Source organism: Sturnira hondurensis, unplaced genomic scaffold, assembly GCF_014824575.4.
Source record: "Sturnira hondurensis isolate 20B ecotype Veracruz unplaced genomic scaffold, ASM1482457v3 Scaffold0024400, whole genome shotgun sequence".
Taxonomy (NCBI): Eukaryota; Metazoa; Chordata; class Mammalia; order Chiroptera; family Phyllostomidae; genus Sturnira; species Sturnira hondurensis.
In genome coordinates this window covers 98,991-122,289 of record NW_028097031.1, presented here as the reverse complement: position 1 = coordinate 122,289, position 23,299 = coordinate 98,991, and the positions used below count along the sequence as shown (strand labels likewise).

Genomic DNA, 23,299 nt, shown 5'->3' with positions numbered 1-23,299 from the left:
TTTGCGAGCTCCCGCCCCCATCTTCCTTCTCATTGGAAGAAAGCGGGCTGAGGGGCGGGCACTGCCGGGCTCTTCTGCCGGCCACGATTGGCTGCTCGAGCTCCAGCCCCGCCTTCACCGCCTCCCGGCGGTGCCGGAGTCGGGAGGCTGGAAGGCTATAAAGCTGGTGGCGAGGGCCGGCACCGCACCCTGCGCCTTCGTGGCTCTCTTCTCTTCCTCTGTCGCCACCCGGACACCTTCGGGTGGGTAGCCCGCGAGGGGGACCGGCGCTGGCCTGCTGAGGGGCCGCGGGCGGGCTGAGGGCCGGGTGGAGACGGTGCCCTTGACTAGGCCCGAAGGAGCTCGGGATCGGTCTGGCTCAGGATAGGGGCGGCCCGCCGAGAGTCTGGTCCGTGCGGGGCTCCCCGCCGGAACCTGGGGGGAGGAGAGTCCGGGACCCGGGTGCGGGCTGGCGAGCTGCGGAGCGGGGAAGGCGAAAGGGCGCTGAAGGTTACGGTTCTAGTGTTCCAGTCATCCCGGAGCTGGCGGTGCCAGGGCAGTGGTCGCGGCCACCGAGGGGGTGGGGCGGGGGGAGGGCATCAAGAGGGGCGAGGAAGGAGCTGGGCCTCCAGGGCGTTCCGGAGCCTGGGGTAAATGGAGGTGGACCCGAAGGATGGGGAAGCTCACGCTCCGGTGGTAGGTGTCCGGGGGTGTGTCTTCTGGCGCCCCAGACGGAGGGGGAGGGAAGAGGGAGGGAGGAGGGAGGGTGGGCGGCCCGACTTCCTGGTGCGGGTGCGAGGAAGCATCCCACCCGCGAGCCAGCCTGGCCGAGTACTCGCGCTCTCGACTGCTCTGACTGCGTTCGCCTCAGGCACCACAGATTCCTGCCTCTCCCACCTTCTCGCCTCCATATTTTTTATGCCTGTTAAAAAGAAAAAGGTTTCGCGGTCTTCTGAAATCCTGTACCTCCCTCCTGCTAACAGCTCCAGGACTAGCCTGACCTGCTAGGATGGTTGAGTGAGCAGGCACCCACGAGCCTTCTCACACAAAGACATGTCAGAGCCACGAGGGTAGAGGAGGGATTGGACCACAGGTTATGCAAGGTTGCCCCTGCTTGTCGTGCTTGCCCTGTGGCCTTGGTCTTAGGGCCTCACGGGCTCCTTTGGATACTCGCCTCTGCCGCAGAGCTTCCCTCCCGATGCTCTCGCCACGCTGCTGCAGCAGGGCGGTGTGTTCTGCTGCTGAGTAACATTTGCTGTTTCGGGGAGGAATCACGAAAAAGGATGACGAGGAAAATGACCAAGTTATGACAAATGGAAGTGCTCATACAGTTGACAGATTTTTCCTTCTGAGATAAAGTGTGGACTTTTATTGCACAGATTGTTAGAAAGTCCTTAACCAAGTGTCTGTGCCACGCGTTTTCTTGAAGCTTGAGACATCTAAGAAGCTTGTGTTCTTTCTTTGATCAAAACTTTTTTTTTTATTTCACATATTTTTGTTTGGATAAGAGGAGCAGGAATAGCACATCTTATGTATCTGTCTTTGGTAGGTTTGTCTCGCAAGTTTGCCCAGTTTACAATTCTAGTTCAGTTTGATTCCGCTTTAGTCCGTAACTCCAGTTCTCAGAGGGTGTTTCCAACGGGGAGAGTTATACAGATGTTACATTTGAAGCTACAGGAGGGCACATCATCTGTTAGGCTAATTCTGGATTTTGTTTTTTATCTTGTTCACTTAAATATTCCTCCAAAATGCTTTCACATCCTGTTTCTCTTACCTGGGATTGGTTTTGAGAATTTTGGATCAAGAACCTTAGAAAGCTTTTCTCCCAGGAAATGCAAAACCCTGACATTGATATAATGTGTTTTCTGGGTAGCCGAGAATGATTTAAAATCATAATCCAGTGGAACAGAATGTGGGGAAATAGTTGAGGATGGAGGAGCTTGTTGGGCTATATATCAGAATCTCTATTTAATTTCATTTAGATATGAATATAAAGTCTTATAATTTTATGTTGGGCTACAAAAAGAACAGTATGGAAGGAGTGGTACTTTTCTTGAGAAGGTGGTGTAGGTTAAAAAAGCTGGGAAACATTACCCACCTAATGGAAGCATGGTAGGACTCAGTTGTTAATCATCTTTTCATCCTAGTGCTTGGCACGTGTCCATGCTCACTTGCTGTCTGCCGACTGGGTATAGTTAGAGCAGCAGGACTAAGCTAATCTCTCAGGCTCCCAGTCTTCATTTTTTAGGGTTTGTGGTTGGGGGTGTGTGCATGTGGAAATGATTGTGAGAACCACAAATGATCTCTTCTCATTCTGTTTCAACTCCTCACATTTTTCAGGTTAGGGTCTGGGAGCAGTTGAAACCCATCATTTGCTTTGAACAACAACAATAGAAAAGCAATTTTCTGGACACTGGTGCTACAGCCCATCTTAAAAATGATAGCAAATAAAGGACGCACTAGTGAGGGCTGCTACAGGTACTTGCATCTACAAGATTTGTCCCCTGGTTGTTAAAACTCAACATTCAGCCACTTAAAAATGGCAGTTGAGTGCCCTTTACTCCGAGGTCTCAAAGGGCTTTCAAAAGAATCAAAATACAGTGCCTCCCCAAACAGGAGTCTAGGGACCCAGTGTGGTTGAGAAGCTCCCCCGTAGTTTTCAGAGCAGAATGTGAAGACTTAGGTGTGGGTAACCAGCCTGCTGTAGGAGTGCAGGGCCCTGATTTAGAAAACGAGGAGATCTTCCTGGAAGAGATAGCTTACAAGAGGATCTTGGAATAGAATCTCTGATAAGCAGAGCAGTAACTGGTGGGCGCAGGAGTGGGGGTGGGGGGGCAAGGTGCAGGGAGGGGAGGGGAATAGGCAGGGAAATCCCTGTTTTGTGCTTGGAGAACTAGACCAGCAGCGTGTGCAGTGTCGGCAGGGCTTTCTTAACAGTGGTTTTGCCTCCTTACTCCTAAGGTGGAAAGGCAGCTTATTCTCAGTGTCCTGGATTTCTCTCTTGTATTGGTGGAAAAGATCACCAGGTAAAACTGCCTATATAGTTTACCTTGTACCAAGATGCTTACTGGATGAACTTCTCTGCCTGTCTGCTTGAGTCCAGGCTAAGGGGAAGCCAGAGGAGGAGCACAGAGCACTAACTGGGCCCCAGCAAAAGGCTGCAGCACAGGACCCTGGCTGGCCCTGGGCAGTCCTGGCATTCTTCAGTTTTCACCTCTGCCAAACTCATTCCCTCTCAGGAATCTCTGAACTTGCCCTGTACCAACCTGCCCAGTGGCTTGTGATTCTTTAACTGTCCTGACCTGGCCTGCTCCACTCTGGCACGTGCTCTGAGAACACCTTTAGCAGGAAATAAGCTGGCCTGCTGGGGACTTGCTGTTGTAGCCAGAGTAGAGAGGATGGGGAGCCTAATCTCTTTCCAGTGGGCTCTCCCCCAGAGTGGCGTTACTGCGTGCACTTGGTCTCCAGGCCCCCTTTCCCGGGCAGCCTGAGCAGCCCAGCTGCCCTCTGGGACCCGATTTCCCTTCTCTCTTTGCCCTAGTGCCTGCTCTGCCCACCCCCCTCTTTTGTCCCCTCTCCCTCTTCCCCCTTCCCCCTCCCCCAACCTTCCTGCCCAATTTCTTTATCTGTTATTTTTTGAATTTTTATAAGAGTTTATTTGAACCAAACTGATGACCTAATGCTGGGGAGCAAAATCTCAAATGCACTCCTTCCTCAATTAAAGTAATCAATAGTGAAAGAGGGGGAATTGGCAGCTGGGGGAAACTTCTGCATAAATAGTGTCAAATGCGTATACTTCCATGACTTCCAGAAGAAATATTACTGTTACTGAAGTAGTCCCAACATGCAGAGGGAGTGGTGTTTTCCCCACCAGTGAGAACTGGTCTCCATGGTCTGCTTAATTTGCAGATTACAAAAGCATCACTTGAGATAATAAAGAACAAAAAATATTTTTTTCAAAGTGTGTATTTAATGCTTTAATCAAAGAGGGTCTTTTGGAATGTATTTTTTTTTTACTGTAAAACTCTGGATTTACTAATTCTGGGAGGTGAGGGTAAACAATGAGTTAAAAGGTACTAAGTCTGTAAAGCACTCTTAAATCACGTGATGATGTAAAGGAAGTAAACCTTTAACTGAACAGCACCATTGTGGTTTCTGGGCCAGTGCCACATTGGCCGGTAATTAGCACAAAGGGAGCTTCCAGTTAAACATCAGAATTGTTGTCTCAAGTAACAATCCTACACACAACAAACAGGTGGGCTGCAGAAAATGCTGCAGGTTACCACGTAATTTAAATGCTGATAAAGCTTGATGTTTCTTCTCTTGTTGATCTAGCAAATGCTTGTCTTTTTAATACAAGCGGTAAGGGGGAAATCACTCTAAAAGTTTGTAGAGGGTGAAGTTGGTTGAGTTGAAAACTAGGAGCATAAGAGTAGATAAATGGAGATAATTACATCTTGCTAGGAAGACAGGCATTTTGTTTGTGAAAAATACTGAGAACTAGGGTAATAGTCAATGTATTGGTCCTTTTGGCCTTGGCTGGGTAGCTCAGTTAAAGCGTTTTCCAGATACGCCAAGGTTGCAAGTTCAATACCAAGCAGGACACATAAACAAGAATCAGCTGATGAATGCATAAATAAGTGGAACAACAAATTGATGTTTGTCTCAATACAGAAAATTTTGTATTGGTCCTTTCTGTTACAAAGCATTATTTACATATTTTGTGTTCTCAAAAATACCTCAGAGTGAGCTGGGGTAGGCAGGTATTGGCTCCATTTTACAGACGGGGGAATTGAGGCTCAATGAGGCACTGATTACTAAAGCCACAAACTCCTAAATGCTGAGCAAGCTCTTGAATGTATAAAGTCTCTTTACTCTGGAAATTTGCTAGCCCAGTACATTTTACCTATATTCCTTTCTCTCTTTTTTTAAAGGAGTTTTATTTATTTATTTATTTATTTGACAGAGGGGAAGGGAAAGAGAAAGAGAGGGAGAGATACATCAATGTGTGGTTGCCTCTCATGCCCCCACTGGGGACCTAGCCCACAATCCAGGCATGTGCCCTGACTGGGAATTGAACCGGTGACTATGGTTTGCAGGTCAGCATTCAATCCACTGAGCCACACCAGCCAGGGCCCTTTCTCCCAATTCTTGAAAACCCAAATTTAGTGAAGAAGACCACAACTCTCCCAGCATCATACTTGCTTGAAAGCCCGAACACGGGCTTATGTCCGTTCGTTCATTACCAGGATTGAACCTCCCCCTAGGGATAAGAGCTAATCAAATAAAGGGGGGAAGTTTCATTTGTGAGCTTTACTGTATTTTCTAAGCAAAGTCGAATTCTGTGGTACATAATGTAATTGGACCATGTTTATTTTAACTCACTTTGAATTCAAGCCATTATTTGTTTATGACTTTAAACAAAGTTCTCATTTGAAATTCCTAGTGCCTGAAGGAGGAACCACTGACAGACCTGGAGACTGAAGTTCATTGTCCCTCACACAGGTAAGGGGTGTTCCTCTGAATGGGAGTTTAACTTTTCCCCAGGGGGGCACACACCTGCAGACTCAGTCCGGGGTTACATCCAGCTTTAAATACGAGTGACACTCATGCTTTGGGAGCCTATCTGATTTGTGTTTAGTTGACTAATGGTTAAAACCTAGCACTGATTTTGCAGGTTAGTGCTCACTCACAAGATAATATACTATAACTGTGCACATCGTGTGGTTGGGAAAAGCACCGGTAAGCATGCATGTGCGTAGCGCTTTTTGTACTACATGCTGAAACTGTGTAGCTGGGCTGTGGATGGAGTTTCACCATTATGTGAGGTTGGACAGTGATTGTCAGTGTGTTTGAAGCAATAATCTGATTACTCACGATTCTGCTTTTGTGTGTGTGTGCGTGCTTCAGTATTACAATTTCCCACAATTATTACTGACTTCAGAAGGCTAGTAGAAATTCATTTATTCAACATTCAACTTCTGCCATAAGCTAAATGCTGGGGTAGGTACCAGGGACACAAGGATGAACAAGACACGGTTCCAACTCTCTGGAAGCTTTTTGTCTCGTGCAGAGAGGCTGACCCTAAATAACAGAAACTTGACAAAGTTTCCAATAGCATCTTGACAATAGTCAGGTGTGCGTTTTGGAACTATTAGCTGAGCTTGCTTTTGTTTTAGGTGTGGTTGTTAGTAACTGTGAGTTTGCTGCCCTCTCACTGCAGTGGGAGGGCAGCAGTGGATCATGTTGGCCCCACTGGGTCCTTCTAGGAAATAAGGCCCGGAGCTCCTTGCGGCCACCGCAAGGGGTGAGCTTTCACTTTAGAGCAGACGTGAGTCTTTGCTGGTCTGTTCTTGTTGGAAGATAGCTTTGAAAGTTTTGCAGAATTGTGGTAACAGTGTACCTTTACCCTCCTCTTTAAAGAAATTTATATGTTTTATTATAAAAACAGAATCCCCATTATCCTGCCTAGACTCTTTTTCTTTATTATTATGAGTACAATGCTCTGAAAAATAACGAAGTACCTTTTTATCAGCAAAAGGTTAAAAAGATATGCAGATGATTTTAAACTGTCAGATTTTAAAACTGTTCTATTTAAAATTTTTTGTGATAGATACAGAATAGTGAATTAATCAGAAATACCCCATTCTCCGAGATTATGTGATTATACTTAAGGTGCTTGTTTTTTTAGGTTTTAATATACACATAATTCGATGACTTATGGGCTAAGGGTAGATACCACAATGTGAACGTCTCAGATCTTTAGTTAGGCTTTTTTCCCCTTTTTCTAATTTGTAACTGACCTACTTCAGGGAACATTTGAGAAGACAACATAAGAATGTACACTTAATAGGACAGTTAAAGGTAAACATACAGACCAGAAACATATCAAACTTTGTGTTGTTTTAAATGCCATGGAAGCTAATTACTTACCTGTATTTTTCTTCTTTCCCTTGTTAATCTTACTCTTCCTTAATTTTAATCAAAATCTAAATATTTCACATTAGATGGCTTTTTACCAAGAGTATAATGAAAACTTAGCCAAGAGAATGAGCAATATTGACCAAGTTAGACAATGTAAAAAATGTTTTTCATACCAAGATTGGAGTCATGATTTAACCTGATGTGTGTGGGTTATTTTAGTTTAGCTACATTTGTTTTCCAAATGAAATAGTTTAAGAATGCAGCTTATTTTGTAAGTGCAATAATTAATCAGAGCTAGTCAATTACCATAAATAAGGTACATACAGATTAATTCTGGAATTAAAGCCTGGTGTTCATGGCTTGTTACAAAGTTGTTTATACCTTCAGAAGGTGATATGTCCCTGTCCATTTTATTTCCAAAAGCACTGCAAGCTGCTGGGCGGGGCAGGGGAAATTACACTGTCTGCAGCGTGTTTAGCACAGACTGGAAAGTTGAAAAGAATTTGAAGGGAACCTTGTGGGACAGGCTGGGAAGGTAGCTAATCCTCCTGCCTCTGCCCTGGTGACTTAGAAGGTAGCCAGTAGGAGGGGTTCCTCGCCTAAGTGTGCGGACTGGTCATTGATTGATTTGGTGCTGAAAGCCAGGATCGAATTTTTTTTTAAACACTAGTTGTAGAACTCTTTTCTGTGGACTGTGCAGAAGATTTAATCATATTTTTATTTTTCTCTAAACTTAGAATCTGCCTAGTGACATATCACATAGTCCTTTATGTCCTCATTTCAACTTCAGTGTAGCAAAATTTTAGATTATAAATTGACATGTTTGCATGGGCGAGGAGAAAGGCAGAACAAGGTGGAGACTTGCTTCTCTCTCTGTTCACTTCGAGTGTCCAACAGTGAGCTTCAGGCCAGAGCTGGGGAGGCTGCCTGCCTGGGAGTCAGCCTGATCGTTCCTGACGTCTGGTCAGTCACAATTTGGCCAGTTTTTTCCTTCTTCCGTATTTTTGGAAGCCGTTTCTTCTTCACCCCTTAGGTTCTGTAGGTCATGCTCTAGTTCATGACCTGTGTCTTATCTGTACTGCTGCCTCAGCTTCCCAGCTCAAGTCTGTTTTCTACACAGCACCAGTGACTGTAGAGACAGTGACCCTCAGTAAGAAGCACTCTTTATATGTGTGTGCATAATTGAAACAATTGCATGAAAAAAATTCTTACATTTACCATGTGCTGTACAATCTATTTTCTGGTTTTTAAACTTAAAAGTGTGTTGTTTGTCATCCATAACTTGATTCTAGAATTGGACAAACACTCGTCTGAACACTAAATACGACCACATTATTCCTGCTTTCAGTTCTCTGATGGCTTCTCAGTATCTTTGTGTTCATGCTGACACCCCCTGTGTGAGCAGGCCAGAGCCTTTGTGACCTGGTCAGTTACCAGGTTGCCCTCTTACCTCTCTGATCTACTCGCTGGGCCTCACACTTCACGTCAACAAATTAGTGACGCATTTTATGGTCCCTTGGAGGGTGCCTTTGTGTGTGCTGTCCACCTTGTCGGAGATCTCCCAGCGCCCTTGGCTTCTGCAGCGCTGGACTGATCACGCCTCCTCATTCCTAAGACTCAAGTCGGCAGCAGAAACTGGGCAGCCTTTCTTCCTGCTGTCCCCACCACCAGGCGGGCTGCGTAATTCTCCAACCATGTGACTGGCTCTGTTGTATCTCACTATCCCACCAGACAGGGACTGTTTGAGAGGGCAAGGGCCCTCTGCTCTGAAACTTACCCTGATCTTTGGCATGGAATGCATTATCATTGGTTGGATGAAAAAAATATGAATAAGCTTCTAATATTCAGCAGGAAGATTCAACAGATACCCCTTAAGGCCTTTAACTTAAATTATGGGATTATACTTGAGATGGTTATTTTTTAGGTTTTAATGCACACATAATTTAATGACTTATGGGCTGAGGGTAGATATCATGATTTAAAGACATACTTTTACTTCTGATGTTCTCTCAAGACTTCAACAGCTAACTCACCATGGCAGCAGTCTGTAGTTTCAGTTTACCTAATGCCGCCCCCAAGTTCCCAGGATGGCACAGGACAAGTGACACAGATGCAGGAGTCGACTGTCCATTTTCAGGGGTCAAACTAGTGGTGAGTCAGTAAATGCCATGGAAGGTTAGTGAGGCAGTTTGACCCAGGTAACTCTCGTAAGCCAGGACCTTTGTCTTGGAGGAACTGAGAACCTGCCCCTGAAGCAACAGCATCCTGTGATGGGATACCTAAAAAGGAAATCGAGTTGCAGAGGTCAGATGTGGAAAGAATTTTCTCTCTAAAAATAAGGGCTCTGCCACTCCCCAAAGCCTGACACCTGTATTTCTCTGCCCCTGTGCCAACTGGGCTCTAAGACACCCCTGGTGGCAGTGCTTCAGTGAGATCAGGAGGAGGAAGGGGGCCCCTGTGTCCTCGTGGGCGGCAGCAGCCTGGCCTGGGCCTCTGGGTCTAACTCGGCGGCAGGAGGGCTGGTGCTGGGGCTCCAGCAACTCTAGGAGGAACGGGCTCGTGGGACCTGAGTAACCACCGCCCCTTTTCTCCTGCAGCTTGAGGGCCTACAACCTGTGACCACTTCCCTGTGTTAGAGTCCCTCTGTTTGAAGTGTGTAGAATAGTTTCTGTTTTCCTAGTTAATACAACCTCTGAAGAAGTTGAGGCTCTGATAGTTTATGTGGCTTTGCCTATACGCACAATGGTCTTGAGTGGTTAGCACATTTTTTTTACTGTTAATAAGTGTATCTTATTAACTGTAAGTATTGACAGTGTGTCCAACCTTTTGGTGCCCTTTTAAAAAGAGAAGGGGTGGTTTTAAGGGTCATCATCTCAGAATTAGTTGCCATACTAATAATGTGTGAACTACCAGTTTTCAAATTCAATCAGATTTTTCCCCTAATTTAGAAGCAAAGTGATACCTTGTGGTTTTTATGATCATTTATTACCTATACACAACCTGTAGAAAGTACAGAATATTGACGTTTGATCCTGTGATAGGTTCTGAAACTTTGCATAAAATTCTAATCATTTGGGTTTCTGGGAAGGGGGTTTCTTTGGAACGATAGGACCACGTATCAGGCTGTATGTAGATTGGCTTGTATGGACTGGTAGACTTCTACAGTGTGGCTTTTGTACTTGCTGGGATTATTTAGATTAATAGAGAATGCAGTATTGTTTGATCTAACAATCTGTAAAGTCCTATAAAGTCAGTAGCTGTGACTAACCAATGTGTCTGTGACGAAGGACTGACTGACTTAATTTAAACTTCGGGGGGCCAGAAATACATCAGGTACTTATGATTCGTGGGTTGTATTACTAAGTTGCCATTGTATTTCATCTTACAGTTCTTTACAACATGTAAGAATCTTATCTGAGCTTCCTTTACGTCTAATAATCATATTGTAAATCTATAAACCTGTCTCGTTTTAAATAAAGTGCAAACCTTTCTGAAAGATGATAATTTTAAATGGTAGTATTTAATTCTTGCTGCAGTTGCTACTGCCACATACTTAGATTTGACTGCCCTGAGGAAACATACTAAACTTAGGAAGTAAACTAATATTTTAGGCGATAGTTGAACTCTTAATGTCAATTTATCAAGTTTGAACTTGACAGTTGATAACAAAACAGTATTTTTCTGTTTTTCTTTCTAAAGCTCTTCCACCATGCCTGGGTCACTTCCTCTGAATGCAGAAGCCTGTTGGCCAAAAGATGTGGGAATTGTTGCCCTGGAGATCTATTTTCCTTCTCAATATGTTGATCAAGTGGAGTTGGAAAAATACGATGGTGTAGATGCTGGAAAGTATACTATTGGCTTGGGCCAGGCCAGGATGGGCTTCTGCACAGATAGAGAAGATATCAACTCTCTCTGCATGACTGTGGTTCAGAATCTGATGGAGAGAAACAACCTTTCCTACAACTGCATTGGGCGGCTAGAAGTGGGAACAGAGACGATCATCGACAAGTCCAAGTCGGTGAAGACTCACCTGATGCAGCTCTTTGAGGAGTCTGGGAACACGGACATAGAGGGAATAGACACCACGAACGCCTGCTACGGCGGCACGGCTGCCATCTTCAACGCTGTGAACTGGATCGAGTCCAGCTCGTGGGACGGTATGTGTCTGTTCCCCAGAAACGCTCCTGGGGGCAGGTAGGCCCAGGTGACCTTTGAGTCGTTGCTGTGTGCAAACGTCAGCACCAGGGCTTGTTGGAATGTACACGGGAGGATAGCTGTGACTTTCCACTTTCCTGAGTTATAAATTGGTTGTCTTTATCATGTACAGTAATTATCTTATCAAAATTTAGTCAGACATTTTCTTTCTTTACCAAAGTTGGGAAGCATATTCTGGGGAAAACGTAACTCTTCTGTCTCCCTGTGTAGTATTTACATTGTGGATGACCTTCTTTTGTACTGACGCTGTTTTTCAGGACGGTATGCCCTGGTGGTCGCAGGGGACATTGCTGTGTATGCCACGGGGAACGCTAGGCCTACAGGCGGGGTCGGGGCCATTGCTCTGCTCATCGGGCCAAATGCACCTTTGATTTTTGACCGAGGTGAGTGTTTGGGAAAGTTGGGTTTTGTTTTTCTTTTGTTTTCTTTTGGCACAATATGCCGAGAAGTTTGGAAATAGAAGCTGGTGCTGACTGTAGATTCATTGGGTGCAGGCACTGCCTGCTAAGCGCTTTATGTGCATTATCGTGGTTAGTGTTCAGAGCAGTTACGTGAGGCGAGTGGGGTCATCCCCATTCCAGGGAGGAGAGTGGGTTTGCGTGATCACTGAAAGGAGTCCCTGAACTCACGGCCACACTGTCACTGGCAAGTTTGTTTTCAGTTCAGTAAAGCAATTGTGGTCTCCTAGTTAGATTAGGAAACTTTCACAAACATGTACATCCAAGGACTCTTAGGCCAGATGTAGACACGGTGGTTTCTTTTCAACTGCGTATTGGCTGCGCCTGTGATTTTTATTCCGCAAGTCGCCAGAAGTGGCTGGTTGAGAAAGGCCCTCGGTGATGCTTACTAACCTGCAGACATTAAGAAGCAGAAATCCATGGATATCTGCCTTTGTGCCTCTAACAGGACTTCGTGGGACACACATGCAACATGCCTATGACTTTTATAAGCCAGACATGCTTTCGGAATACCCCATAGTAGATGGGAAACTCTCCATCCAGTGCTACCTCAGTGCGCTGGACCGCTGCTACTCCGTCTACCGCAAAAAGATCCATGCCCGGTGGCAGAAAGGTGGGTTTGACGTTTTCCTTGGCTTGGTCTCTGGGGAGGACGAATTGCTGGGTGTCTTCAGTGAGAACCTGTTGTGTGGGCGTCCTTCATTAGTGTCCCTTTTTTTCTTCCTCTGGGGTGGAGTGGCTTGGAGAGGGGACAGTGCTGCTGCCTGGCTTCTGGAAGTTTGTCAGACACTTGCTCTGTTTCTGGCTACTTCACCCACTTCTCATACTCGTCTGGCGCCCTTCCCGCTGTGTCCATGGGGCTGAATCCCAGAGTGGGTGGGTTTGCATATGTCCTAAGACCATGTAAGGCCTTTAAGCCGAGTCGCCTGAAAATCTGGCGGTTTCCTCCACTGCCCCAACCCTCACTGATTTTTACAGCCAGAAGTTCTAGGGATTTATCTTCCCAGGGCTGGGATCACTCGCTCCCAAGTTATCCCTTCTGATCTTTGGCTGCCGTATCTGAACGTGGGGTCATCTGCCCCCCTGCCGCCTCTGCACCCCATAGTGCATCTCCAAGCCACTCCTCCCGTCTCTGTGACCCCGCCTCTCCTGCCCGCCTGGATGAGTGTGCCTTTACATCTTTGGTTGTCGGGCTTCCCAGGCGGCTCGATTTTCTGACAGTTCTGGGTATTATTTGTTTTGAAATCTAGCTGTAATTCTCTCTGGCAGCTCAAGGAGGCGAAGCATGTCTTCTCAAACCTCCATCTTGACTGGAAGTTCCCATGTTTGCTTTTATAATGTCATCATTATCTTCATCTTTACCCCTGAGAAAGTTCATCAGTGGTATATTTTTTTAATCGTTTTCAAAAATTGGCCACAAAGCTTTTTAGAATAAGCATAATACAATATTAGGTACATGCTCTAGGACATTTGATTAAACAACAAGCAGTCTGTGTCTTTGATGACCACTCAACAGAGTGGCATACTCCACAGTGTAACTTGATTACAGACGTCCAGACAGTCACATCATGGCGCGGTGTCTACAAAACAACATTCCGACAGTCAGAACTTCAGTAGAACACAGCACACGGCTTCAAGGGTTCAAGCACTGCTCTCTGGCCAAGGAAAGACTGCCTGCAGTTTGTTGATGTATTTTGACTGCATTGAAAATAGATGTAGTTGCGCAGTTCTTCTGGATACAACATACCTTTTCCAGAACAAAGCTGGCTCAGCTGAAGAAGTTCTGAGGTACAGAGAAGGACAATGTCTGAGTCAATGCTGCTAAAACACAGTGTCATTGCTTCTTGGCCTTTTGGTTAAGATCAAGTGTAGTATCTGTTCTTATCAGTTTAATATACATCCTCTGTCCAAGGACATGATAGTAAATGGATTTTTGGAGCTGGCAGATGGAATCGGAGCTTGCTCTGTCCACTCCACACATCAGCCTGGTACTGCAGTACTTCTGGGAACAGCGCACCCCTCAGGGATTCAAAACAAAACAAAACAAAACACACAGTGTCGTATACATTGTGCTTTTCCCATAGTCCAACTTTGCTGTACAGAGGTTGTGAGAGAGGATTAAAGAACCGATACTCAGAAACCTAGTGGTGCCGGATGAGAAGCATTTGCAGTGTGTAAAATGTCATACTATATTTATATTTAACATCATGTGTCACCTGAGGGTTTGCTTATTGATTTTCGAGAGCAGAAGGGAGGGAAGGAGAGAAACATCAATAGGTTGCCTCCTGTTTGAGCCCCAACCGCGCATTGAACCCTCAGCCTTTTGGTGGACGGGATGACACTCCAGATAACTGAGCCACCCTGTCAGGGCGTGATTTTGTAACGTTATTAGGACCCAGACTAAAAAATACACTTTCAACTGTGCGTGCTAAACCCAAATAAAAATGTCATGAAATTACTTATCCATGCTGCAAATTGTGCAGTGTATTTTCTACTGTATTACATTAAAAAGAAAAACATTCTGATTTTTTAAGATAAAAAATAAAAATACTGGCCCTGACTCACTAAATTGATTACATAATCCATTAACGGCCTGTGACTCTTGCCTCTGGAAACCAGTAATCTCTCCTTTCTCTGGCTGTCTTATTGATACTCATTTTAAACTATAGAGGTTCATTGTACAGTGTATTTTTGGTTGTGATTTAAAGATGTAGAAACATCCTAGGCCTGTTCAAAAATGAAAACTCAAGAGTTAGTGGCTTATATGGGTTTCTTAATGTCTTTGGATTTTTTTTCAGAGGGAATTGATAAACATTTTACCTTGAATGACTTCGGCTTCATGATCTTCCATTCCCCCTACTGTAAGCTGGTTCAGAAATCTCTAGCTCGGATGATGCTGAATGACTTCCTGAATGACCCAAATAGAGATAAGAATAGTATCTATAGTGGCCTGGAAGCCTTTGGGTAAGAGGTTATGAATTTGTTTCCTTCTATATGAGAATACTTCTTATGTATGTTAAACTTGGATTTGTATAGTCCTGAAAATTTGACAGTCAAAAGGCTCTTAGGAGTAACCTAGTCTGTCCTCTTACGTCATCAGTGAAGAAACTGAGTCTCAGAGAAGTGGTGGCTTTTACCTACAGGAATTCTTTAGGCATTTCTACTCGGATTTTCTGACTTCCTCCTGTTAGCTCCCCGTCGTCACCACGATAATGTTCCCTGCAAGTGCCCACATTTAAATAGCCCCTTCACTGCCCTCTCGCACTCTCCAGCCCTGGTGCCTGCCCCAGATCCGCCCTGCGCCCTGCCACTGTCAAATCTGCTCCCATTGTCCCTTCCACAGCCGTCCACTGTGAAGGCTCCCCAGCATGCCGCACCTGCCAAACTCATTGTTTCTCCTGGCCTGTGTCCCTTCTCCATCTGATCAGAGTCTACTCTGCTTGTAAGACTTGGCTCCTGTGATGCAGTAACTCTTCTAGCTAAGTAGACATTGTGGACTTAAAGTAGTATACTTTGTGTGGCGGCAGCAGTGCTTGAGTGGGTTCATTAAGCCATTACAATCAAGTTGTCTTAACTAGATGATTAAAAAAGTCGAGAAAAAGGATTACCTGTCTACAACTGCTGTGTCTTCCATCGCAGTTAGCATGCTGCTGCTTGGCTTTTAGCATGGAGCCATGGAAACAGTGACGCCCACTTCCAGGTTGAAATGTTACCTGGGCACATGATCTAATACTACACAGATGGGGTCTCTGAACACTAAAACTGCCTTTTACAAATTTTTCAGGGATGTTAAATTAGAAGATACCTACTTTGATAGAGAAGTAGAAAAGGCATTCATGAAAGCTAGCTCTGAACTCTTTCATCAGAAAACAAAGACATCTTTGCTCGTATCAAATCAGAACGGGAATATGTACACGCCATCCGTGTACGGCTCCCTCGCCTCTGTTCTAGCGCAGTAAGTACCGTTTCAGCTCCTCCCCTCCCCGCACGTGGGGATGCTAGGGTTCTGAGGCCCAACGGGCTCTCCCGCCTGTTGTCCATTGACTTGAAAGGGTCTATGGGGTGAGGCTACAGTTATTCCAGAGCATTTAATGTCACATTGGCCTTTCTGGCTACTGGCCTTGTGATTTTATTATTCCTGACTTTCATTTGAACCATCAGTCCCTGGTTGACAAAGTAGCTTATGTTACCATGAGAGAACTTTCGTAAGTCCCACATTCTCCAAGAGGCGAAGATGCTCGTCTGCTTACTGTAAGGGTAAAGCTTTGGGTTAGGTCCCATGGCTACAGGACAAACTTTTGTTCCCACCTGTAGCTTCCTGCACATTGTCGTGTTGGGCCAGTTCGCCATCCTGATCATTTTCCCTTGCACAGGTACTCGCCCCAGCAGCTGGCGGGAAAGAGGATTGGCGTGTTCTCTTATGGTTCTGGCTTGGCAGCCACCCTGTACTCCCTGAGGGTCACGCAAGATGCCACACCAGGTAAACACTGAGGCTCTCACCAAGAATGTACTGGGGACCTGCTGTTGTGAGGCTGATGCAGCCCACCCCCAGGCACTTGAGTCTGTCCTGTAGATCGTAGATCATTAGTACATTCCCATCCCCCGTTACCTCTTTCAGCATAGCCCGATTTTCACTCCTCATCCGCAGATCTGCTGTAACTGGGTAAAGGGCAGGACTGTGTCTGAGTGAGAAAGAATATCTTCTTTCTTTCCTTCCCAGTCAGAAAAAAATACCAGTTTAAAGGTTTCCTTTTATCTCATGTTTTAATCATGTAGTCGGGGAAACAGGAAACACACCTACTTAACGCAGGCAGCTTTTGAGTGTTTAATGATTGAGTCTGATCACATGAGTGAATCATTTCTTATTGTTTGGTAATGTCTAAGTTACCTAGTTTTTATAGCTTTGTGGTCTTGGCCATATTTGAAGGAAATTTTTGTGCCTTTCCTGAGCTGGTAGGAGCAAAACCATAGAGAAAAAGTGATGGTGGACTTGGGCTGCTTTAAAAACTAACTGTACACAGCCCTGGCTGGTGTGGCTCAGTGGATTGAGTGCAGCCTGGGAACCAAAGGGTCACAGGTTCTATTCCTGGTCAGGGCACATGCCTGGGTTGCAGGCCAGGTCCCCAGTGGGGGACACATGAGAGTCAACCACACATTGGTGTTTCTCTCCCTCTCTTTCTCCTTCCCTTCCCTTTTCTCTAAAAATAAATAAATAAAATCTTTTTTTTTTTTAAGATTTTAAAAAATCTTAAAACCCAGGCATGTGACCAGGAATCAAACCAGTGACCCTTTGGTTCTCAGCCCACACTCAATCCACTGAGCTACACCAGCCAGGCAAATAAAATATTAAAAAAAAACTGTACAGAAGTTATTTGTAGTTTCGAATCCCACCTGCTTGCTTTCTAACCTGGGTACCCACTGACTCCAGGCAGATGGGTAGTCGGAGGCTGTAGGAAGCTGTGTCAGAGAGACACCATCTTTGTACTAAACCATATCCAGCATTTCTAACAAAAATAAGATATTTTTTCCCACTGGGCAACATTTTGTTTAGGCTTTTGGGCCTGCTATTTTTAGTCTTTTAACATTGGAATGATTTACTGTTTTAGGGTCTGCTCTTGATAAAATAACAGCAAGTTTGCGTGATCTTAAATCAAGGCTTGACTCAAGAACTTGTGTGACTCCAGCTCTCTTTGCTGAAAGCATGAAGCTCCGAGAGGACACTCATCACCTGGGTAAAAATGTTACATTCAACTGTTAATGTGCATAAACGTATGCCCAAAAGCCTATTGGGAGGTTATAACAACATTAAATGTGGTACATATAAGATAAGGATACCCACATACCTAGGCCGTATTCAGTCCTAATTCAATGTTGATGAAAGGGAAAATATGCGCCTTCTTTAGTTTATTACCAGATAGTTGTATGTTGTAACTAATTTTACACACTCTCTGCCTTGCTTTTAGCCAACTATATTCCCCAGAGTTCAATAGATTCACTCTTTGAAGGAACATGGTACCTGGTTAGAGTGGATGAAAAGCACAGGAGAACATATGCCCGGCGCCCCTCTCCCAGTGCCGACACTCTGGACGAAGGGGTGGGGCTCGTACACTCCAGCACGGTGGCTGAGGTAAGTCGGGACTCTGGCAGGGTCAAGCTTTCCACCCCTAGATCCCTGGCCTTAGGGGGCTGAACTGAGATTTAGGAACTTAGAGGGATGTCCTATAGGGAACCCGTCCGCCTGGCAATGGCAAAGGTAGTCCAGCCCTATTGGAAAACTGGCAGTCATGAGTTGACACACAGGAGCCAAATCCATGGATCAGCTTTCCCATGGGAAACCAGGCCTGCATTGTATCTGGGCTGCTTTGAGGTTTGCTTTTGTTAAATCTCCCTCACCCTGAGTTGAAGCAGCAAATGCTTACTGCGTATCTTTAAAGTAACTTCTCCCAAGGATGGAGTGTAACCAGACCAATCACTCTTACCATTCCCTTGCATTTGCAACATTTTTTCCTTGTTAATCTCTTAAGAAGTAATCAGTAACATCCTTTCCTTTGTTATCCGTAAAAAGTAATCACCTAAAGCAAACCTGAGCAAAACGAATGAGAACCTTCTTTGATGTATATGCTATTAGAAAGCAATGAAAGCCTGTCCAGGTAAGGGTCGGGGCACACGCTCTCCCTGAGAGTGGCCATGCCGTCCCTGTTCCTCCACAGGACTTTGGTAGTCCCTGTGACTTTGTTCATCCACAACAACGTACGGCCCCGCTGGGCGGAGCCTGCGTCAAAGTCCAGGAAGCAGAGGAAGTCAGAGCAAGACTCTAGGGTTGGGTTCCAGCTGTGCTAGTGTCCAGTTCTGCAAAGTCCTTCACTTCAATTATCAGCACTTTGAAAGCACTAGGTTTTAGCAATGCCAGGACTTAAAGAAAGACTGGTAGAGAGAGGCTCGTTCGTGGAGCTGCTCGATGAGAAGCTGTGGGGTTGGGTGTGGAGGCCTCAGGCCAGTTGTCAGACCGGCCCCCAAACTGTCAGGTGGCGACAATAATCGCCATGCTTTGAATTCCTCCTTATGCTAGGTCCTTCGTTTATATTTTCTAAGTTAATCCTTATACAAACTACCCGAGGTCCGTGATATTATGCCCATTTTAGAGGTGAGGCTGCACGTTGTCAAATGACTTGACCAGGACCACAGCCAGCACCAAACTGAGGACTTGATCGTCTTGAAGGTTCTCAGTTTATCTGTGCATCACAGGTCTGATGGGTGTGGTCTTCTGCCACCACACAAATCAGGCGGCAGGTCCAGCTTCTGGTGTTGAGTTGTGGATGTGGAGTGTGACAAGCACTGTGTCGGGGGGCCAGGGGGCTTCCTGTCTCTTGCTGTATGGATAATTGTATACTGAATTCACCAGGAGATAAAGAACGGATATTTAGTTCCCACTATGAACAGTTACATAGCATATATATTTAGCTCACACCTATCAGAAGTTACGCTCTCTGTTTTTCTATGAAAACTTTAATTAGCACGGTGACTCAAAAAAAAAAGGAAAAAACACACCTTGAGACAATGTTTCCCCTCTGATTTTAGCACATTCCAAGTCCTGCTAAGAAAGTGCCCAGACTCCCAGGAACGGCAGCGGACCCCGAAGCGGCTGTCATCAGCAACGGGGAGCACTGAGGACTCCTGTGCAGGGGAGAGACTCCAGTGGGGCTTGGGGGGTGGGTGTGTGTGGGAACGGCTGGGAACGGGGTGTCTGGGTGATATTAAATGATTACATGTTGCTTACCATTTTGTGTGACTGACACGGAGCCTGGAAAGCCACCAGGCTCTCGGGGAGGTCTCTGCTCAGTGTGCCGTGCGCTTCCTGGTGGGGTCTGGCCAAGGCTCGGTGCCGCGGGCCTGTTAGGGGCCTGTAAGTCCCCACCCTCTGGCCGCCTGTGTGCGTGAGGCTTCGTCCTAAATGCGGTTCAGTGAGTCGTGTGCTTCTGCAGAAGAGAGGCACTTGTCTTCGGTTCTAATTTGTCTGGACACGTACGAATTTTATACTTTGAACAAATGAGATTACTGGAAGTACCTGTGCGTTTTGAGGAAAGTTTATAGTTTAGGAATGTGTTTTTATGTGTGATACACACAAACCCTGTTTGAAAGCAAATGGCCTTTTTCTGGACTTTGTACATTCTGAAGAGAGACGAGTTGGGCTGGTGACTGGTTCTGGAAACAGCAACGCGGCTTCACACCCAGGCCCGAGGGATGGTCGGGCCTCTGCGCAGAGAGATGCCGGCGCTGGCGGACGCCTGCCGTGGCCCGCGCGGCACACTGGGCCGCGGCACAGCGCCGGGCCCTCCTGAGTCGGGGTGTGCTGGGTGAGGCTGGGCGGCACTGAGGTGGCTGCTGCAGTCCCTTGTACCTTATTTTGAAGAATAAACCATTTTTCTGGCTGCCTTTTACAGTTTTTAAAAAGGGAGGATGGGGCGAGGCGTGGTTAGGTTACTTCTGATGCTTCAGGGTTACAAACTCAACTCAAACACCGACGACCTAAGTTCACAGTGTTTTTGGTTTTTGTTTTTTCATTTAAAAAATCTGTTTAATGAAAATGCAAAGGTACAACCCCTATTTTTATGCGCTCTGATCAGCCAAAACAAGTGCCCTACTTCCAGATCGGGGGGGGGGGGGGGGTAGGGTCTGTAAAGCGTCTTCTCAGACTTTCACCTTAAAAACACTATCACGTGGTATGAATAAGACAGTTTTGTAGATAATTTTGGTGCTGACCTAGAACATGATAAGCCTTATAGATTGTAAAATAGAGACCGTTGGAACTAATGTACAAAACTAAATTTTTAAAATTGCATTTGCTGTTAAATTTCATGAAGTCTGAATTATCTAAAATCAACTTACACAAATATGAAATGTAATGTTTCAAATTGCAAGGTAATGTGTAATGTAGCGTTTGTAAAATACTCTTGTTTAATATTAACTAATGGTATTTTGATTTGTAAAGTCATAATTTGTTAAAATGGTTTCATTTTAACATCCACTGATACAGATGAATGGAAGTTCACATTTAAAGATGGATAGGAAAATGGTGCATGCAATACTTTTGCAAGTATTGGGAATTTGGTGTGTTTTGAAGAAAGTAATTTAACTTTTGGGTGTCAGAAAATGGACTTTCTCCAAGTCCATTGCCAAAAATGGGCAGACCTAGTGATACTGGCACAGAATTAACTGGACGCCTTATTAACAGTGAGGTGAATAATTCTGAATAAAGTTTTAGAGAACTATTTCAGTTATTCGAGTTTTTTTTTTTCCCTCCTGAATTTACTAACATTTAGGCAATAAATCAGCTAATACTCTATTTTTAAATACGGGCATTCATGTCATTTCAGCTTATAAGGCACTCACTGAAGTCAGAAATAGAGCCTTACCAGACGCGTGGTCTTGCCTTCCCACCTGTCTGTCGTGGAGGAATGTATACAGGTGACTTACTGTTACACTTCAGACAAAGTCGGTCCTGAATTGGGTGATAAGCGTGTGTGAAGTTAGCCAGGAAGGTCTATAGAGAGAGTTACTTTGTGTTCCTAAGAACAACCTAGGATTACCGGTTGGCCTCTGAAGATTAAAAGCAGTTTTATAGCCCATGCAGAGCTGCCTGCTGCCAGCCAGGGCCTCCAGTGGAGGGGCCTCAGGCTTGCGTGTTTCTGGTGCTCCCTGGGGTTTACAGAGACTTGTTGCATTGGTGGTAGTGGACGACGTGGCCTCTAAGGGGCCTATCAACTCATAAGAATCTGTGAATTAGGAATTAAACCTAATTTTCTAAAACCGATTAGCTCATTTTTGTCATGCCATGCCCAGGTTCAATACCTAGTCATGATTTTGCTTCCGGGGTCGGTCCCCTGTCCCTCTGGGGCACTCAGAAAAAGGCCAGCCTTCTCTGAGGTCACTTCACAAATTCTAGAAACCCAACTAACGCAGCTTTAACGGCCCTTGCCCTTCTCCATGGAACCGTTTTCCCACCTTCCGGGGTGTTTTGTGAACGCTAACGTCTGAGGTTAACGCCAAATGAAGCTGATAGAAGCAAACAACTGCTTTTGATCCTCCTGCGACTTAGTTGAAACACTTCATCTCTTGTCTGCAGTTTGAAATATCCTAAGAAACTCGCGTGGAGACCGATAGAGCAAGGACTGTGACCCGGAGCTGTGTAATCTTGACATAAAGGTGAATGTTTCAAAATTTCTAGCAACTGCTCTTCATGGAGACATGGGTTCCTCTTTGTTTCCCCCTAATCGGTGGTGGGAGAAAGCAGGTGACCTGTGATCCCCCTCCCTGCCCCCAAAACTGTAAAGGCAGTGATTTGATGCTGGAGACGTTGAAAACCAGTCCTCAGGAACTGCCTGTTTAACCAGAGCTCCAGCTTGTAATAGTAAAACACACTTGAATTTTAAAAGCTTGCAAGTAGAAAACAAGGAACTGTCTTTGTTTTATTCCATCATTGTGCAGACGTCAACAGTAAAAAATAACAATGAAAGTTGATCAGCTTTGCGAAAGCTCAAACCCACCTTGGCAAGATCTTGTTTCCTTTGGGGTCCAGCTCAAGAGTAGCCTCCATCCTGCTGGCTGGCGCCTGGCGGGCCATACTCTGCGGCAAGCGCTTGGCACCCTGAGCGGCCAATTCCGCATTCAGATGCACGGTGCAGAACCGGTGCCTGCCAGTGCCGTGCCCCTCCTGCCGTCTCGTCACACATGCCAAGTGATCTCCAGCCTTAGCACCTTTGGTCCTCGCTTCAGAAACCTTGGGCCCCACCTCAAACCACCTCTGCCCTGTGATCTCACCCAGGACCTCAGAGAAGGAAGTGCCCCCTCCCCCTTCGGATTTCTGCACACCCCATTCACGTGGGCCTCGCTGTGGTGTGGGGCCCCCCCAGAACTCATCTGGTATTCACACCTTCACATCCTGGAAGTGCAGAGGAGATACGTTCCCACAGGTCTGCCCTTGACCAACAGTGGACGCTTGCTGGGGGCAGATGCCTTTCCCTTTTGTTCCCTGGGCATCCAGTTCTGAGAAGCACTCAGAAGATGCTGCAGTTCCTAGGGCCATTCAGCAATGCTTCTTTATGTTAGCTTTCCTCTTTTCTGTTTTACGCCTGTGTGTCCTGCATCTTGGGGTCATTTCCCAGGAAAATGATTTGCCTGCAAGCTTTTGTCTTGGGCTCTGCTGTTTCAGAGAATTCAGGCTAACACAACTGATACCCAGGATAGTCATAAAGCAGACCCTCGACATAGGAGGTCGGGGCTGGCTTACTCATCAATCAGGGCCCACATCCCATAGCTGTCTGCAGTTGGCAGAATGGTGGCCCCACCCCCAAAGAGGACCATCTCCGGACCCTGAGCATGTTACCCTGCATGGCGGAAGCAGGTATGATTAAGGTCAAGGACCTTAGATGGGCCATTTTCCTAGATGGTCTGGACAAGCCAACCTCGTCACATGGTCCTTAAAAGCAGGGAACCCTTCTGGGCTGTGGTCAGCGGTGGCCAGGGAAGGACAGCCAGAGAGACGCACATGGCTGGCTTTGAGGGTGGGGGAAGGTAACCGCTGGCCAAGGAATGTGAGCTGTGTCTAGAAGCAGGAAAAGGCCAGGAGACAGGTTCTCCCTAGAGCCTCCAGGAAGGAACCCGGACCTAACACCACCCTGAGTTGAGCACATGGGGGCCCACCCATGCTGGGCTCCCACCTCACA

General features: G+C 45.9%; 1 protein-coding gene and 1 non-coding gene across 3 annotated transcripts; both read left to right on the top strand.

The window, feature by feature from the left end:
• Window positions 1-115: 115 nt before the first annotated feature.
• Window positions 116-20,845, top strand: HMGCS1 (3-hydroxy-3-methylglutaryl-CoA synthase 1). Of its 2 annotated transcripts, XM_037038469.1 has the most exons (12): window positions 116-242; window positions 2,941-3,005; window positions 5,426-5,484; window positions 10,603-11,060; window positions 11,376-11,501; window positions 12,025-12,189; window positions 14,375-14,540; window positions 15,361-15,531; window positions 15,950-16,056; window positions 17,183-17,308; window positions 17,540-17,703; window positions 19,155-20,845. In XM_037038469.1, exons 4-12 carry the CDS (start codon window positions 10,613-10,615, stop codon window positions 19,242-19,244), a joined length of 1,563 nt encoding a protein of 520 aa, XP_036894364.1. In that variant the 5' UTR covers window positions 116-242; window positions 2,941-3,005; window positions 5,426-5,484; window positions 10,603-10,612; the 3' UTR covers window positions 19,245-20,845. The 2 variants fall into 2 exon arrangements, with proteins under 2 accessions (XP_036894364.1, XP_036894363.1); XM_037038468.1 differs by lacking the exon at window positions 2,941-3,005 and having other exon boundaries at window positions 153-242.
• On the top strand, window positions 13,413-13,598 carry LOC118981726 (U2 spliceosomal RNA). Its single transcript, XR_005065405.1, has one exon. It is a non-coding gene; the product is annotated as a U2 spliceosomal RNA (small nuclear RNA).
• Window positions 20,846-23,299: the final 2,454 nt, after the last annotated feature.

Bases quoted from the DNA above. Each gene is read 5' to 3' on its own strand.
- HMGCS1 (XM_037038469.1), top strand. From the start codon at position 10,613: ATGCCTGGGTCACTTCCTCTGAATGCAGAAGCCTGTTGGCCAAAAGAT. The intron at 11,502-12,024 runs GTGAGTGTTTGG...TGCCTCTAACAG, and splicing joins ACCTTTGATTTTTGACCGAG to GACTTCGTGGGACACACATG. The intron at 14,541-15,360 runs GTAAGAGGTTAT...CAAATTTTTCAG, and splicing joins AGTGGCCTGGAAGCCTTTGG to GGATGTTAAATTAGAAGATA.